At 37.7% G+C, this 19,428-nt stretch overlaps 1 protein-coding gene and 1 pseudogene across 1 annotated transcript; both read left to right on the top strand.

Annotated features, from left to right (window-relative positions):
* The window catches only part of LOC135718195 (NLR family CARD domain-containing protein 3-like), a 58,901-nt pseudogene extending 54,894 nt beyond the window's left edge, over window positions 1–4,007 (top strand).
* Window positions 4,008–7,536: 3,529 nt separating this feature from the next.
* Window positions 7,537–9,507, top strand: LOC141282892 (transcription factor Adf-1-like). Its single transcript, XM_073815973.1, has 3 exons — window positions 7,537–7,666; window positions 8,109–8,348; window positions 9,461–9,507. The coding sequence occupies exons 1-3, from the start codon at window positions 7,537–7,539 to the stop codon at window positions 9,505–9,507; spliced, it is 417 nt and encodes a 138-aa protein (XP_073672074.1).
* The last annotated feature ends 9,921 nt before the right edge of the window (window positions 9,508–19,428 follow it).

The following is a 19,428-nucleotide window of genomic DNA, read 5'->3' as shown; positions in this document are numbered from 1 at the left end:
CTTTTTGAATTTACGATTGTTATTTGAGTATTAGCCAATAGGCATAAGTGTATTTTTTCCACAGAGATGAAGCTATATGGAAATTGGAAGGTTCTGTGGGCCCTAGGAGTTATAACTGCAATTATAATCACCATAATATTTGGCATAAACAATGGAGATCCTTGTGTAACAGACTGATAGTGTCTGCAATAGAGAAAAAAGAAAATCCACCGAAATAAAGCATGGCGCTATTAGGCCTACAGAACCTGGAGGATGATGAGAAGAAAATGTGTGACCTCTTTCAGAGGTCAAGAGAGGGAATTGTGGGATTTTTATGTTGTTTTATCAATCATGTTATAATTGATATGTGCCATTACGCTTTCTGTGCTGAGATATGTGAGTAAATGTCTGTGTGTAAAGTTGAGAGGCTGTGGTTTCGGTTGGGAGAGAAACCAGCAAACGCTGATAACAAAGCCCTGAAGAGAAAACACGCAGAACAGATGGTTTCAATAACCAAGTTGTTTGCTTTATAACTATGTTATATTTAGAGAAAGTGAAAATTAGTATGTTTAACTAATGAATGCATTTAACCAATTCATGAACAATGGAGTACTGTTGTGTTGTTGAATAATTATGTTTTACATATTTACTGCCTACATTTCATGCTGATTGCTAAAAGTGTTAAAGTTACAAAGAATTCCAAATAAGGACTGTGGAAATTGATTTTGTTCCATTTTATATTTCTTTAATTAATCATTTTATTCTATAAACATTGTGTGTTTCATATATGCACTGAGCTATTATGTAAAAATGAGGTGTTTATGTTTGAGAGTGGAAAGTTACCAGCTTTTGTATGTGTGTAAAAGCTACAAGGAGCATATGCTGAGGAATTTACGTCTGGAAGTTGTTAAGATAAGAGAGAGGCCTGAGGGAGAAAAGTAAACAGGCAAAGATGTATTAACTAATGCCTTAATATTCACAGGATAAAATATGCAATGTATTTCTTACTTAATCAGTATTAATCATTGAATAATTGATGTAATAAATATAAGATGTTGTCTTTGATAAATTTGTATTAACCAATGAAATGAAGGTTGCATATAGAATAACTTAATGTGGGCAGGGCAGCTCAACCTTGAAGAACAGAATCTCCTGTGTGTGTGTGTGTGTGTGTGTGTGTGTGTGTGTGTGTGTGTGTGTGTGTGTGTGTGTGTGTGTGTGTGTGTGTGTGTGTGTGTGTGTTTTCTTTCCTAACAGATGGTTTTTAATAATGATTAAAGTGTTTCCTTAGAAGTAGTATTGCAGTAAAAGATTTAATATGTGTTTATCTATCTAAAGAAGTTAATGTGTGCCCTATTCATATAACCAATTTTACAAATAATGAAATGATGTCATGATATTGAAATATGTTTTACATAATAATCACTTTCATCTTACAGCTTATGTTTTTTATAAATGAATGTTTTATTAATGATTTGTTTTTAAGAAAGCATTATAACATGCTATGTGAATTGGAGGAGTACTAGGGAGGAACGGCAGGGCTCCCAGGGATGAGAGGAGAACAGTTTGTTTTTCTTTGTCTATGTGTGTCCATCTTTGCCTACAGGCTAAAATTGGGTGTGGTGATGGAGTCAGATGGACGAGGGGAACGGCCTTTGTGGGTGGAGATTTTCTGAAGAAAGATCGACGTCACATATTTTATAAATATGCATGTTACTTCCTGAGCTGGTTGTTCGCTACTTGAGAGGACCCAGCGCTGTTAAACTTTTTCATATCTGATCAATAAATATTTGAACTTAGATATTTGTATCTTGTGCCTTTCCTCTAAATTATGAACATGCAAATGGACGCCTTAAAGTCCAACAAAACACAGAAAGAAACTGCACAGCTTTGTCTTGTTTTTCTTTATTTTGGAAACACACACACACACAGCATATTATAGATACAATATGTTTTTATATCTATATTTTATTATTAAAAAGCTGATGATACTGAAACTATAAGCTAGAATGTGGTTTAGGTGCTGTCATAGTTTTAAACACACAAACAGCAAGAATAATAACATCTGGTATTCATGCACAAACTTTATTCATTGAGCACTTCTCTACCATACAGTAGTTACATTTTCAAAATTAATTTGGAAAGTGTTTGTTTTTCAGAATATGGCATGGCATCAATGTCCTACTAACTACACTTTATGACATGTTAAATATATATATATATATATATATATATATATATATATATACCACGGGTCTGTTGAATGCTGTATTCTAATTGGCTGAGAAATGTTCCGTGGGTATGCATTAATTTCTGATAACCGCACACCTAACTTGTTAAATGTCTTAAAAATAGGCACCAGAGCAATGTTTGTGGTATCCGTGGTATAAGAGGAATAATTGACTCCGGTCCCCCGGGTGTGCATTATTGTCTTATAATTCAATGGCCCGTCGTCAATTATTCCTTATATATGTAAGGAATAATTGACGACGGGCCATTGAATTATAAGACAATAATGCAATAATGCACACCCCCGGGATTGGCTATATATATAGCCAATTCAAATAAAAATACCATAAAATACTGCACAAGTTCAACTAACTATGTCATAAGCTAATTTAAATTAGTGAACGTTACTAGCATCGTCAACCTAACTTAATGCAACATCGATAAACATAAACTGATCATACATAAAAATCGTCTTTTTCACGTTTTTCTTCCTCTTCTCTTCTTTTTTCTTCCCTGGGCACCAGATGGCTTCGGTCTTTTTGACATAATGATAACTTATCAGTATCAGTGCATTTGGCCATCTGTCACACACATTCACACAGGTAACGAGTGTCTTTTTTCAGCGGGGGGAGGGGGGATTGATGCGTCAATCACTCGGACCGTGGGGGATTCGTGAAAGCAATGTTGTAGTTTTGTCTTTGTGGGATGATTGCTTTTTCTAATCCACAATATTTAGGTTGCATTTGTAAGAAATATATATAAGGGGTGGACGGCGCCCTTAGCATATGTTTATTCCGCCTATGCCCAGGGCCGGCCCTGCTGTCATGTCATTTACTCTCACACTTCTGCTGTAGTGTTATTTTACTCTGGTATTTAATGTAAATGCGGAATGATAGCACGACTTGTATTATTCTCATGTGTAAGTCACTTTAGATAAAAGCGTCTGTTAAATGAATAAATGTAAATGTATAATGATGGAAGTAATGTAAGATGATACATATAAACATGATTCTGACATGATGTCTGTTGATAGTGATTGTGATGAGTGTATATTAATTTCTGATCTTTCTCTTTAATGTTTTACAGTATTGAGTATCGACTGTATCAATCATCTACAAAAGCTACAGATAACAAATCAAACAACTGTCTTCAGTCATAAAGTAGAAGATCTGCTTATTGCCCCCTACTGGACAAACAGCAGCAGTGAGACATCAGAGCTTAACATGAGAGACGTCTGCTAGTATGGGGCGTTTGTGCGAATAATATTTAAAAGGAATTGTAAATTGATTTCCTACTTGAGGGTGTAAAAATCGTGACATAATTCAAACGCAAATGCAAACTGTTTGCATTTCTGTTTACATGAATGTATAATGCATGCAAAATTTCAAATGGAAAAGCAATGCCTGCACATGAACTTGTTAATCACAGTGTTGTGTGTGGGATTATACTGTAGTCCGTGTTTGTATTTGTAAGCAACTTCACTCTCAGTCAACCACACTTTACAGCTGTTTGCGCTTAAATGGCCACAGAATTATGCCTGTTTCACACATAATCCATATTCAGTGTGTTTGCGGTGTGTATTGCAGTATGTATGCGGTGGGATCCATCAAGCATCCGTTGTGCTTTCACACATACTTTGCAGTGCGTTGCTAACCACTGCTTCCATGTATCAAATAATCATGTGATTGACACTTTCTGTTGAAAAGTACCTTCTCAATAAACAATATAATAGCCTGCTGTGTTTTTTCACAAAACAATGTACTTTAGATATTATTTGATAGACTAGTAAGTAGTGTTGCTTTCGTCAACGAAAAGTATGACGAAATATAGTCGTCAACGAACCTTTTTCACGTGACGAAAACGAGACGAGACGTAACGAAAATGCTGGTCATGTGACGATGACTATAATAAAATGTATAACGCAATATTGTTGACGAATAAAAACGAGACTAAAAGTGGTTTACAAAATAAAAACTAAGCTAAAATGTCTCTTCATTTTCGTTGACCAAAACGAGACGAGACGAAATGTTATAACGTTATTTCGTCTTTTACCCATCTCAGCATCTCCGTGCCCCCACCACCTGACTGCAGGTGATCACGTGTGTTGTTGGCGCTGCGTAGATCAATCAAAACATGAAAGTACCGCGAGAGTGAGTAGAAAGCATGCGGAGCAGTCTGCTCTCGCGATGCTTTGATATCATACGCCTCCATTTGCACGTTAATGGGCATTTCAAACAGTGTATGCGGCAACCGCGAGACATGCGGAAAGCGGAGAAACGGGGGCGGTTACAGAGGTGAAGCGGAGTTGGTCCACAAGCCTTGCTCGTGCACCTAAGATCCTCTCCCTTTTACGGACACGACTCTTCATGGCAGTCGCTGTTGAAGATAAACACATTTCCACTAAATGCTGCACAAAACGCTTCAACTGCATGAGAGAAGATGTAGCCACGTGGCGATTCCGACCGGGAAGATGCAGCATTCTGGCTCCAAATGTAAAAGAAAAGTCCAAAATAAATCCTGTGCATCACTTTCAGGTCAGTTCAACAAGCCTGTTGAAATCTATAGCTTTGATTGCTGACACCACCAGTATAACAATGTACAAATTTATATCATGTAACAGTTGTTTAAATGACATTGTGCTGCGTTGCGTTTTGAAACATTGTAAATATATCTATGCTAAAGACATTCCTTGTTTTGTATATGCTTAATAACTACACTTATTTATTATTTAAATGAACAAAACATACTTCGCTGAATACTTGAGTATTAAATCAATCAAACACCTGTACTGTTGAGAACATAACCATACATACCAACTTTTCTTAATAGACATCTGCTGTTTTCTTAAAGCTGAATTTTAATTTACTTACAAGAAAAACATTTAGTAATTCTCCAAAATTGCTTGGATTTATACTGACATTTAAGATCAGCTTTGTCACATTAGATTAAGCCAAAGTCCATTAGGTACACTGGTGGTAACGTACAGATGCAGAAATATAAACTATAATAATATATAATTACATATGTATGATTGTAGTTTGTGCTGCTGTCAAAATACAATTATAAATGTTAACAATAGCATATTTCTATTTTCACACATACCATAGTTGTGTGTGACCCATTTGACCTTGTGTGTGTGTGTGTGTGTGTGTGTGTGTGTGTGTGTGTGTGTGTGTGTGTGTGTGTGTGTGTGTGTGTGTGTGTGTGTGTGTGTGTGTGTGTGTGTGTGTGTGTGTGTGTGTGTGTGTGTGTGTGTGTGTGTGTGTGTTTGCTTAGACTACTTTTGTTTTGATTATGTAGACTTTTATGTAGACTCTTACAAACAATCAAGTCACTCACTCAGAGGATAGTATAAATAAATATCTATTCAAATCAGAGCATCTTCCATGTCTGGAATGGATGTATTCTTGGGTCTATAAGGTAACAATAATATAACTTTTGTTTGAAATGGGTTTGGCTAAAAGAAAATATTGTTTTGTCTATAATACTATTAGGTCATTATACTATATGGGTTAAATAGAATGCATTACTAAAAAGAGACTAAATACAATTTCACTGACTAAAACTAGACTAAAATGTCATCAGTTTTCGTCGACTAAAACTAGACTAAAATAGTAATGGATAAGTCTGACTAAAATAAGACTAAAATGGCAAGAATTTTAGTCGACTAAAACTTGACTAGACTAAAAAGAGTATGACGTGACTAAAACTAATAAAAACTAAAATGACAGCTTGACACAAAGACTAGACTAAAACTAAAATGAAAACAGGCTGCCAAAAACAACACTACTAGTAAGGATGTTTAAAATCTCTAGTGTATAGCCTAGTGGTCAGGACACATGAATGGATCATGAAAGGTCTATTTATCTCCACATATATCATAATTAGCAGCATTAACTTTTGAAGAGCAAATATAGGTGACATACATGGTTTTACATTATACATTTCCTACTATGTATATATTTGCATAGACAAGAGTATATAACGGCAATGAACGTCTCATATGGCAATAAATATCCTCACATAATTAAAATAACAGCATAATGACATGAATAAACAGACAAGGAAGTAAGAGTGACATGCAAATTGTATTATTATTACCGGAAAAATAGCAATGTTACTGAAATAAAATCTGAGGTAAATGCGCCAAAAACGCTGTTATAATTGCACTAACAAGTCTAAAAAAGCTCAATAACAATAAAAAAACATTACTAACTCAAATGTTATATGACAAACATTATCTTTCAGTATATGTTTCAGAGGGAAAAAAGCCACATTTAGAGGCTTGTATGTGAAGGAGCCTTCAAATTGGGATAGCCTTCATCAAGGCCCGGTGATTTCATAAATATAGCCTTGAAAGGCAGCAGCCCCTGAATTGGGATGCACCCATAGATAAAACATTTGAGGATCTAAGGAGAATTACATGCAACAGTGTTTGCACAATAAGTTTTGCATTGGAATACATGATAACTGCATTTACAATGACTTTGTGTTATTGTATTATTTAGAAATTAAAATAACATTGAAAAAAACTAATTGAACAACATTGCAGGGATTATTTATTTCAAGAATTTGATCATTATCTATATTTTAGAACAAAATGTATGCAGGGTTGAGGAGTGACTAGTTACATGATATGAAATTATGTTATTAAATTACAAAATGAATGTAATAAAATTTTACTTTATTATCCTTAAAGGCAATTATTTATGTAGACAGCAGTATACATACACATATAGCAACAAAACACACACAATTTGTATTAAGTTGTATTACTGAGGTAAAATGTGTAATTCTATTACTAATCCAGGGTGTCCGCAGGGTTTTAAAAAGTATTAAAAAGTGATAAATCAAAATTGTCAAATTTAAGGCCATTAAAAGTGTTAAATTTGGTCTCAGAGGTATTATTTTTTTACAAATTAGGTATTATTTTTTTTTAGACTATCAGGTGTCATATTCTGATTGAAATTCTACCTGCGTTCGCATTAGTTCATTTAAATATGGGCTTTAGCATATCTGGGCACATAATCAAAGATCTTTCGTCTCTGGGATGTGATCAAAGCCTGGAGTGGAGCCAAATCACGTTCCTCTCTCCACTGTAATGCTGCATTTACACCGACCGCGGTAAGGGCGTGAAGCTCGCGCGAATTGAGCGTTGTGCGCGGTACGCGCGAATGGTGCCTTTTGTGCATTTTGCGGTTCACGCGAATTTGCGGCTGACCCCCGAGTTGAAAAATTTGAACTTTGGCGGAATTTCGCGGCGCGTTAACCAATCAGGAGCCTGCTTGCTGCTGTGGCCGCAGACCCGCCCAGAGTCATTCATTCAACATGGAGGAAAGGCTGATATCGTCCGTGAGCAGTCACCCGGAGATTTATGATACAACCTCGTATTTCTACAGAGACAGAATCAAAAAGGACCTCGCTTGGAAGTGTGTCAGTGAGGAGATTGGGCAACCTGGTAAGTTGTAAACACACTTTTCACTCTTGAGTCACGTGACTACACGTTTATCGGCCCGTGGCCGTCCCGCCGTTTTTTAAATTATTTCCCCCGTGACCACATGTCCCCGTTTTCCGGGGACAGGCCCTTTTTTCCATAAACCCACAACAATAAAGATATGAAAACATTAAAAAGGCTTTCGTCCCCGACTGTACATTCATAGACAACAACAAATAAGATTTCAAGAATATTTAAAACATTGAACTAGGACATGCTCCTACCCTTTGTTTTACTACAGTTAAATCCCCAAAAACCCTATTTATACCATGCAGTAAATCCATGGTTTTTCTGATAGTAATCAATACACCAAAAAAATATGGTCACTACAGTTTTACCACAAAAAAATAAACATGTGTAATTTTACATTACAGCTACTTTTCTCTAACAAAATGTATTTATTCAGAGGACATCTGCCGTAAGAAGTGGAAAAGTCTCAGGGACACATACCTCAAGGAGAGGAAGAAGGAGACAGAGAAGAGGAGTGGGTCAGCAGCAGGGTCGGGGAAGAAGTGGAAGTACTCCCAGATCCTGGGATTCCTCGAGCCCTTCGTTACCCCACGGGAAACCAGCAGTAACATGGGAGGGGTCGAGGCCCAGGTCATGGAGTACAACCACCCCAGGGACCAGGGGGACACTGAAACAGGTGAGTTTTCCAATAAGGCCAATTTACAAGCCATATATGGTGTTAATGTGTACAGATGCAGAGTATAATGTAATCTCTATGGGGCGGACTACTACTAGACTACATGAAATGTAGAAAACAACGTGCACTGACATATCTTAAAATACTTCAGTGCCCTTTGTTTTGCATCAAAATAATAATAATAATAATAATACATTTTATTTATAGCGCGCTTTTCTAGAACCCAAAGCGCTACAATGCACATTATAAGATACAATACAAGAATAAAATAAAATAAGATACATTAAAAACAGTCCAACACTATTTAAAAATAGAAAAAAAAAGAAATTAATGACACTCTATGTATGCAATTTTAAACAGATGGGTTTTTAAAAGCTTCTTAAAACTGGATAGTGAATCCGCTTCTCGGACAGCCAGGGGAAGTACATTCCATAACCTGGGTGCAGCAACAGAGAACGCTCTTTCCCCCATAGATTTCAATCTACATAAAGGCTGTTGGAGAGTGAGAGAATCAGCAGACCTAAGGGAGCGATGAGGCCTGTAACGACTGACTAAGTCACAAATATAGGAAGGGGCAATCCCATGCAAAGCTTTGTAAGTTATAGTGAGTGTTTTAAAAACAATACGCGACTGCACAGGAAGCCAATGCAGACTATAAAGCACACCTGTGATATGTTGACGTGATGAAGTATGTGTAAGAACACGTGCCGCTGAGTTCTGTACATACTGCAGCCGCTTAATTGATTTAGCAGGCAAACCTACAAAAAGAGCATTACAATAGTCAATTCTGGAAGTAACAAAAGCATGAATAAGCCTTTCAGCATCAGGTGGTGTGAGAAAAGGTCTAATCCTTGCAATGTTTCTAAGATGATGGAAAGCAGACTTTGTAATACTTTTAATGTGAGAGTCTAGTGTCAGGTGAGTGTCAAAAATCACTCCAAGGTTATGAACCTGAGCAGATGGAGGTACTACACTGTCATCTATAGTCAGATTAAGATTATTCCCTTTATGAATGACTGCTGGTGTGCCAATAAGTAACACCTCTGTTTTCGAGCAATTTAATTTTAAGAAATTATGGTGCATCCATGTTCTTATTTCCTGCACACACTCAGATAGAATTGTGGAGGTGCGAGTAGAATCAGACTTGGAGCTGATGTAGATTTAATAATAAATAATAATTCCTTACATTTATATAGCGCTTTTTTTTTCTCAGTACTCAAAGCGCTTTACATATGAATGGGGGAATCTCCTCAACCACCACCAATGTGCAGCATCCACCTGGATGATGCGACGGCAGCCATATTGCGCCAGAACGCTCACCACACATCAGCTTATTAGTGGAGAGGAGACAGAGTGATATAGCCAATTAGTATGAAGGGATGATTAGTAGGCCGATGGGCAAGTTTGGCCAGGATGCCGGGGCACACCCCTACTCTTTTTCGAAGGACATCCTGGGATTTTTAATGACCACAGAGAGTCAGGACCTCGGTTTAACGTCTCATCCGAAGGACGGTGCTTTTTGACAGTATAGTGTCCCCATCACTATACTGGGGTGTTAGGACCCACACAGACCACAGGGTGAGCACCCCCTGCTGGTCTCACTAACACCTCTACCAGCAGCAACCTGGTTTTTCCCAAGTGGTCTCCCATCCAAGTACTGACCAGGCTCAGCCCTGCTTAGCTTCAGTGGGCAAGCTGTCTTGGGCTACAGGGTGATATGGCTGCTGAAATTTGAGATTTGGGTGTCATCAGCATAGAAATTATATCTCAAGCCATATTTCCTAATAATTTGCCCCAGAGGAAGCATATAGACACTAAACAATATGGGACCCAAAACCGATCCCTGAGGAACACCGTGAGAGACCTGTCCAATTTGAGATTTATTGTTTCCCAGGACAACAAACTGTGAACGATCAGTAAGGTAAGATTTAAACCAGCTCAACACAGTACCAGTTATACCAAGCCACCTCTCCAACCTATTTATTAGAATAGAATGGCACACTGTATCAAATGCAGCACTAAGATCTAACAAGACCAAGATGGTAGAGGCTCCAGAGTCAGCTGAGATGAGCAGATCGTTCATAACTCGAACCAGAGCTGTCTCTGTTCTATGTCCCTTTCTAAACCCAGACTGAAAAGGTTCAAAAAGCTTGTTGGAAGTCAAGTGTGAGTCAAGTTGTGCCGCAACAACACGTTCTAGGACTTTAGCAAGAAAGGGTAAATTAGAGATGGGTCTATAATTTGATAGATCAGATTTATTACATCCAGGCTTTTTAAGGACAGGTGTAATAGCTGCAACTTTAAGAGCTTTTGGAACTATACCAGTAGTAAGAGAGGTGTTCACAATGTTCATGATAAAGGGACTAATTGAAGGAAGACACCCCTTTAAAACAAGTGTTGGAATTGGGTCCAGAATACATGTAGTTGTGTTCATAGCCATCACCAATTTCAGAATACAGTTATCAGTGACAATGTTAAAACCAGAAAATGAGCTTTCCAGGAAACTTGATGGATAAGTCTCAATAGCTGTAGTACAGGGTAACAAACTGATTGACTTGTGTATATTTTCAATTTTTTCCATAAAAAAACTAAGAAACTTGTTACACTCCTGTACAGAAGAACAGATGGGTAACTTAACCGGTGCAAAAATGCTGTTGATCGTTTTAAAAATCTTATTAGGGTTTGCAGCACCATCACTAATGATAGCCGAATAATACTGTGTTCTTGCTGCTTTTAGTGCTTCAGCATATTCACTCAAATGCTCATCATACATAAGCTTATGAACAGTTAAACCAGACTTCTTATATTGGCGTTCAAGCTGCCTACCTTTCGTCTTAATAGCCCTTAACTCAGTAGTATACCATGGAGATGATTTACTAAATGAAACAACACGTTCTTTCATAGGGGCTAGTGCATCCAAAGCTGATGACAAAATGAAATTATAGTGATCAACCGTCTCAACTGCTGAATGCTCTGAAATCAGACAGGAGAGACTGTCAAAGTTAACATTCTTAATATTTCTAAAATGAATGACCCTTTTATGAGTACTTCTTAAAAGTTGGACTTTTACATTAAAAGTAAGAAGCTTATGATCACTAATGCACAAGTCATTGCTATCAAGCTGATCAATGTCCACACCAACAGAACAGACCAGATCAAGTATATGACCTTTACTGTGAGTTGGAAATGTCACATGTTGAGTCATATTAAAACAGTCCAACACATCCATAAAATCAACAGTTAGATTACTATTAGAGTTATCCACATGGATATTAATGTCGCCAGTCACAACCATTGTTTCACAAACCGAGCTAAAAGATGTAAGTAGCTCTGAGAGTTCTGTAAAAAACAGAGGGTTTGGTTTAGGAGGTCGATAAATGAGTACAATAAGAACAGATGAAACAGCATTCATTTTAAAAGCAATGCACTCAAATGATGATACGCAAGGAACAGTAATTTCCGTGACAGATATATTAGCTCTGTAGATAACAGCGACACCGCCACCTTTGCCACTTAGCCGTGGCTTCTCAATGTACGTGTATCCCGGTGGGGCACTCATGTTTAAGTTTATAAAGTCATTTGGCTGGTGCCAAGTCTCACAGATACAAAAGAAATCCAGAGCATTATTTAGTATGATATCATGGAGTACAGCAGTCTTATTAGACAATGAACGCACATTTAAAAGTGCAAACCGAGCAGTTTCAAGTCGCATTTTCTGTTGAGTTAATTGTGGATATCTCAAGTTTCCATGGCAGACGCCACGAAGAAAACGCTTTTGTGTTTCAGAGTCCTTGGATCGAGAACATAAAACATTAAAGCCAGTCCCAGTAGTGTAAACATTTCGTCGTGATCCTCTGTGTAAATATTTCGGCCGACGTAAAAGCCGACATGATTTCAAGGTCTTTTGAACACAGACGTCAGGAAGTAAACGATGTTCCAATGAGCGAAGTTCGGAAAAAGAGTACCTTATCATGATGAAATCCAACTGTTGAAGGACCCGCTCTCCACGAAGCCCAGACAGGGTCAAAACAATGATGATGACAACAGACAGCAACGAAATCCACATGATAAGAGCAGTAATATCCAAACTGAATCACACGTGAGTTAGAATCCAGACACGTAGTTTTCACACCGCGGCATATAGAAAGCCGATCACAAGTCACAGCTAGCGTTCATAGTCAGCAGAATCAGTCCCACAGCGCTGAATCAAAATCACAAAACTCCAATATCAATGAAGCAATATAAAACCACCAAGTGATAAAATCCCGACTTATAAAATTAAACAAAGGCGGAGTTGGCCAGAATCCCGCCGTCACTGGTCCTGCCGTACCCCCCAACATCAATCACCCGGAAGCAATAGTTGGCATCCACAACTGCAAGGAGGACGATGGAGAAGGTTCCCTTGTAATTGTGGAACTGGGATCCTGAGTTGGGGGGTGCCTTTATCATTACATGCTTCCCATCCACCGCTCCACAGCACAGAGGGAAGTTCCACCGCTCCTGGAATTCCTCTGCAATGGACCTCCAGGTATCAGTGGTGGGCACAGCCATGTAGTCCTCCACAAGGCAGTCCCAGATAGCAGTCACTACCTGGGGGACAATCTTGCACACCGTGGCGACCCCAACCCTGAAGCTAGACGCAACGGTCCTGAATGAGTCCCCAGTGGCAAGAAATCTAGAAAACATTGTTATAAATATTATTAGAATAATATGTTGTTATTAGAATATTATTATAAGTATACTGCAGTAGTACCACTGCATTGAATGTAAAGGATGCATAACTTAAAAATTAAGAAGGATTAAACTGAGTTAAAAACAGGACTAAATTAGGATGACACAGCACAATAGTACTAGTCAAACAGTGTCCTTAGGAAGAGTAAGCATGTTTTCATTGTGTTAAAAGTGTATTAACCATGTTTTTTTGGGGTGCATTGATTACTATAAGCAAAACCATGGTTTTAGTACAGTAACCATAGTTAAACTATAGTTTTTTGAAAACAATGGCTCTCAAAACCATGATTACTTTGTGGTTACCATAGTTTCACTACAGTAACCATGGTTTTATTACACTAACCATAGTTATTTTGTGAGTAACGTGGTTTTACTACAGTATCCATGTTTTTTTACTGTAGTAAAACCATGGTTAATTTGGTAACCGTAGTTTCAGACACATTGATAGCATAGCGTACTCGCATACTGTAACGTTATTTATGAAATACATAATACACTGTATTTTACATACATATACCTTTACTAACCGAAGACAGATAGACAGGCAGCTGGGATAGAGCGCCTGTAGTTGGTGTCCTGACGGGTGATCCTCGCTCCAACGCGGGACAACAGGTCATCAAATTGGGCGCGAGACAGGCGGAAGTACCGCTGAAAGCGGCTGTCATCCAGGCGCAGCTCCTGGAGCAAATGGTGGTACTCGCCAAACTGGGAACGCCTCTGGAGGGTTTCATGGACCCATGTACGGCGACGCTGACCTCTACGCCGCTGTTCTGCTCTCCAGAGCAAATACAACCCGGTAACTCTCCCAATAAACGCACGATCAACATCAGCCATCTTGAAAAAAGACACTCGCACAGCAGTTGCCCCTCCCACAAGAAGCGGATTCTGCCTCGGACGCGCGTCAAATGCTTGCTTTTTCCGCGCGTCTACTCTGCTCTACACGCGCGAATGCATCCAAATTGTTCAAGCGGCAAACCACGCGCGATAGACGCGATTTTGACGCCCAAACCGTGTTTGGTGTAAACTCAGCATAAGCGTTCTGTTAATCACTATGCACTCCGGGTTTTCTGACTGTTTCACGTTAAGCTGAGGTAAAACTTTATTTCAGCTAGCATGGTCAAACTTATAATGCAGGAAGGCTCCGATGTTTTGAAGATCGATAAAGGAGTAAAAGACCAATGGAGATTGACTTGGCTTAGTGAAATTATGATGATTGGCAAGCCTTTCACACTGTAAACCCGAATGCTCAAAGTAATTAATTGTATTTAGTACTGTTAACTTAAATCATTACAGTTAGTTCAAATTAATTAACCTTGTTGAGTATTTAGAACTTTCAGATATTTATGAGTTTGTAAAAATTAAACTTTTTAAGTAAGATGAATACATGTTGTTTTTTAATTTGCACTAACTGTCTCTTTAATGTACTCCAACTTAAAATCCCTCAGTTTAGAGATTTTGCGTCTGACGTCATCCGTGTTCACGTAAGCTGCTCGCGTTGAGTTCTTCTCCTCAAGATGACGGATCGGTCGCTTCATGGGGTGCTGTAAGTCTCACCTTTAAACTCAATGTATCAATTCTAAAGGCCATTATGTTTACTTTTCATGTACGTAATTGTGTTTAACAGTTAGATGTGATGTAAATATGATATTTTTAGATGCGTTGTCACATTGTTGCTGTCTTTTGTGAGTAATGCCATATTTGGCTAGGGAATTTAGTGACTGCAGTACTGGAAGATTCCAGTAGGGGGTGTGGACAGGTGACTAGGGTCAAGCACGCGTTCCTTTAGTATCATAGAACAATACACTGATTGAGGGAAACTCAGCATGTTTGTTTGTCTCTAATACCTGTTCCCTTATTGCAGGTAAAACCCCTAGAAAACCTATTATTTATTGCTTTAATGCTTCAGTGACTGTTGTGGGAATGATTATGAGTTTGTTTTATGCACTTTATTAGTTTAAAAGTAGCTAAACTGTGTTTAATGAAAAATAGGTCACGCGTGGCGCACGTGAGTCACCCCCCCCCCAATGTGACGATAACTTGAGAGTAATGGTTGTGGTCAAAATGATTATTTCTAATGATGTGTATATTAAGGTTATGGCAATGCAAGTTTTATATGTATTGATCAGGATTTTTAGTTTGTGTTTATACTATTAGTCGATGTGTTAAGTGACTGGTCTAAAAGTAATAAACAGTGGTTAATGTGAATCGTTGTGCACATGGCTGTTTAAGTGATTAACTGAATAATGAGACACATATGTATACTATTAATATGCATTATATTGCATTTGTCAATGTATGTGTTTTAATGAGAGAGAATTGTTGCAATGCGTTTGCTACCTGTTTATTTTTAGATCCTGCTTGCTATTACTGTTTGAATCATAATGTTTAACCATGTAAATGTTTCTTTTCAGATTTCAAATAAGATAATAGACTGGGAGTGCAGGGTGTAAAAAGATGAATCGTTCAAGACTCCACCTCCTCAGACACCACAGACTAGAACATAGACAGTGCTCAAAAATAAGTCCACTTCCATGTATATATCATGATTGCCCCTGCATGTTTCACACATTCGGTGAACTCAAAAGTCACCTGTGTAGAAGCCATGTAACGGATAATTCCTAATAAGTGATGTACTAAATTCTGGCAGCATCATTTTCATGTTCTTAATCTTTTTTGTTCCTTATTTTTTAGCTTCTGAAGATTCAGAGTGGCTCTTTCTCAATGTGCACTTCAGAATCTGAAGTGCACATTGAGAAAGAGCCACTGGAGCAATATACTGTACGGCTGTGCGTTACAGCTCTAATGGCCAAATGAATAGTGACCCAGTGAATGTCTCTGTTGTTCTTGAGGACGAATTGGTCACCACCCACAACCAACTTCCAGAGGCCTTTCTTGTCCTGTTTGGATTCCTGTATGCTTTTCACATACATATTCCTAAAGGACTTGCAAAAACATTTGTATTTGTGCAAAAAACTTTTGCTTGGCATGGAAGATGGGAAACTGTCTCCTAGCCTGCAAACCTTAAAGAACGAGTTGATGTGAAGCATAACTTGTACTACCTCGGCACACACAAAAGACAAAAAGAGTTACTTAAATGTTATCTAACTGATGTTACTTTGATTTTTTCACTTGTATTTACTTAGTTCTTATTGACAAGTTATTGTATTAACAAACCGGTTCAGTTTAAGAAATTGTCATGTTTAATGGAACTGTGTGGTGTTAATATATGAAGTTGGCTGTTTAGCATTCCTTGCTTATTTCTCATTTTATAAAATGCTGTTAAACAGTTTGAGCCTGTTAAAAGGTATGTTGTGTTGCTAAGAGAATTTAATTTTTGACTGAAAAATATGAAATGCTGTTAAACAGTTATGTTACCTTGAACCCATTAAAAGGGTAACTTTACTTTTGTGGGTTGCTAAACAGACTTTAATTTTTGACTGCAGATTGTATCACATTTGTAAATTTAAGAGAGATGTTTAATGCAACTGTCTCATGCTAGTTTAAATGTATGAAATTTGCTGTGGAGCAATCCTTTTGTGAAATAAATTGCCAAAATTTAATTACACATGTCATGTGTTTCTGTGAAATTGCTGAAGCATTTTGATAAAGATTTTAGTAGTTGATTTAACTTGATATAGCAAATAAATAATTTGCTTAGCATGAACTCAAATAGAAAAGTATAGTAAATGACACATTTGATTTGCAAGCACTCAAAATACACAAGTTTAGATAATGAAATATTTGAGGTGCAAGAACTCAAAATACAAAAGTTTAGTAAATTAAATGTTTGAGTTGCAAGAACTCAAAATATAACTGTGTAGTAATTAAAATGTTTGTGTTAACTTACTTAGTACTTTCAGTTAGGTCCAATTAACATAAATGAGAACCAGAAACTCAAAACGTATTAGTTCTGCATAATTAAAATCAGGATCATCAAAACTTAAAAGATTTGAGGCAAATGATTACCTCAAATTTTTTACGTAATCCCAACTTTTTCGGGTTTACAGTGAACACAGAAAAACATAACTTGGAGTAAAATTGCTATATCAATACCCCCATCAATATCAAGTCACTCTTCTTCTCTAAATTTAATAACTGAAAATGTGTTTGTCTGAAAAATGATGGACATATGCATTTCGGACGGCTTGGGGGCAGAGTACCCAGGTACTCTGGGTTCTGCCCAAGTCCGAGCTCGAAGCCCTCCCCCGGACAGCACGCCAAACACGCATTCAAAATTACTCTATAAATTATATGTAAGTGTGAACTCGTGAATTAAGACTACATGGGTTATCAGCTGGTATAGCCTACAGGTCATATTATATATATTTAGTTATTTGAAAACAAAGTTTAACAAAAATAGTGTAGCTTCTTATACTAACAATATAGGGGTGTATAAGATTAACTGAATAAATAAACACAAAAAACCCTAGAGACTTTAAATATTTATTGATAACAGTAGTAAAAGTAGTCTTAAATACTGTAGTGCTGCAGAGTCAAAAAATCTGCTCTAAGAACAAACAAAGAACAAAATACATGTTACTAATCAATTATAATTAATAATAATATTAATTTATAAAGGTCATAAAATCAACTTAACTTTACATTTTGTCTGTATAGGTGATGTGAGAATGTGGGTGTGAGGGAGAGGTAGATTAAATATCCTCACAGCTTCCATCATCCATCATATGTCTGTTTGGTTACACTTTATATTAAGGGTCCATGAATCATAATGAACTAAGACATGAACTAATGCGGAGTTCAGACATGTACTAATCATAAACTAATTAATGATGACTCTTTATTAGTTTATGATTAGTACATGCCTTAACTCCGCATTAGTTTATGTTTAAGTAAAAATATATTTATGCCTTAGTTAATTATGATTTATGGACCCTTATTATAAAGTGTTACTGTCTGTTTCCTACCTATAGTAGCTTACCAAACCTGCTCTAGGTGGATTACAAGTCCCTTAAAGCCTCTCAAAGTTTTCAACGGCTCGCAGGAAATGTGAAACCCACCGAAATGCCATTAAAGCTTTCCCTCAAGTGTGCCTGTTAACAGAGCACTTGTGATAGAAAGAATACAGGCTTCTGAGCAGATCATCAACTTTCCTGGCAAGATTGTTGTTAGACATTGCATTGGAGTAGGCTACTTCCAACCGATGGGCTACTTCGCCCCCTGACACAGTCTCCATTACTAAAATTATGGCCTCAGCAATGTGGCTACTATGTGGATTGTCCACCGATTGGATACCTACACAAAGCACCTCCATCTTCCCTGCTGTTGCCCATCTGACATACACTAGTTCCTCTTCCAAAACAGCGCTGTCTGTAGAACCGTCACACATCACTGATAGGAACTTTGTGGTGGTTAGTGGTTCTGTTAGTTTTTTCTTTTGGTCAGCAATGCAAAATACTAATGTTTTTTAGCTCTATTTGAGTCTCCATAAGTACTTCCAACTTTCAGGGCTTTTTTCTCTAATGTTACACTAACCTAGCTTCAACACTAATAAAAAAAAACTTACATGCACATCCACACGTAGTCCGTGAAGGGTAGAGCTTTCTTCATAATAGCGTGTGCGTTCCGAAACAGTATCTTCATCTTCTCAAGCTCGGCGAACTTCATGAGGATGAGGGACTTTACTGCCACGCTATATTGTAGCGAACTCGTCACTCGAATATGCTGCCGGTATTACCAATGGACGTTTTGTGGTCCTTAATAGTTTCGACTTTAAAATTGTTTGTACCAGCCACAAACGAAGCCCCTTACACCTTTTCACCTCATACCTCTTAAAATAAGCACAGCACAATTATTACCCCATCAGGGTTATATATCAGCCATTCTCTGCCTAATCTCCACTTTTTATTGAATTGTCTTTTCTTTTTCTTTGTTTCTTTGGCAATGAGGATTGTGCATCACAGTCAGGATACGAGGGAGAATGCTAACTTCTATGGGTAAGACAAAAAGTTTAAATTGACTTAATAATAACATTTAGCTAAAGAATATTTGCCGGTCGGGTCTGTGTCTTCTTGGACGTGTTCGAGTCCAGCTTTTAAAAAATAAACGGGTCTGCGTCGATTCCGGGTCCAGCTTTTAAATAATAGACGGGTCCGGGTCGGTTCCGGGTCCAGCTTTCATAATAACAGACGGGTCCGGGTCGGTACAGTCTTGTACATTTACGGGTCTCTTCGGTTTCGGGTAGGAATTTTTGGACCCGTGAAGACCTCTACTCCACATTACATTACATTTTACATTTTTTCATTTAGCAGACGCTTTGTCCAAAGCGACTTACAAGTGAGGTAAACAATAGAAGCAATTATAGCAACACAAGAACAGCAATACATAAGTG

This window comes from Paramisgurnus dabryanus, chromosome 10 (genome assembly GCF_030506205.2).
Source record: "Paramisgurnus dabryanus chromosome 10, PD_genome_1.1, whole genome shotgun sequence".
NCBI classification, from domain to species: Eukaryota; Metazoa; Chordata; class Actinopteri; order Cypriniformes; family Cobitidae; genus Paramisgurnus; species Paramisgurnus dabryanus.
Note: the sequence above shows the minus strand (reverse complement) of the source record. Positions and strands in the feature narration are given on the sequence as shown.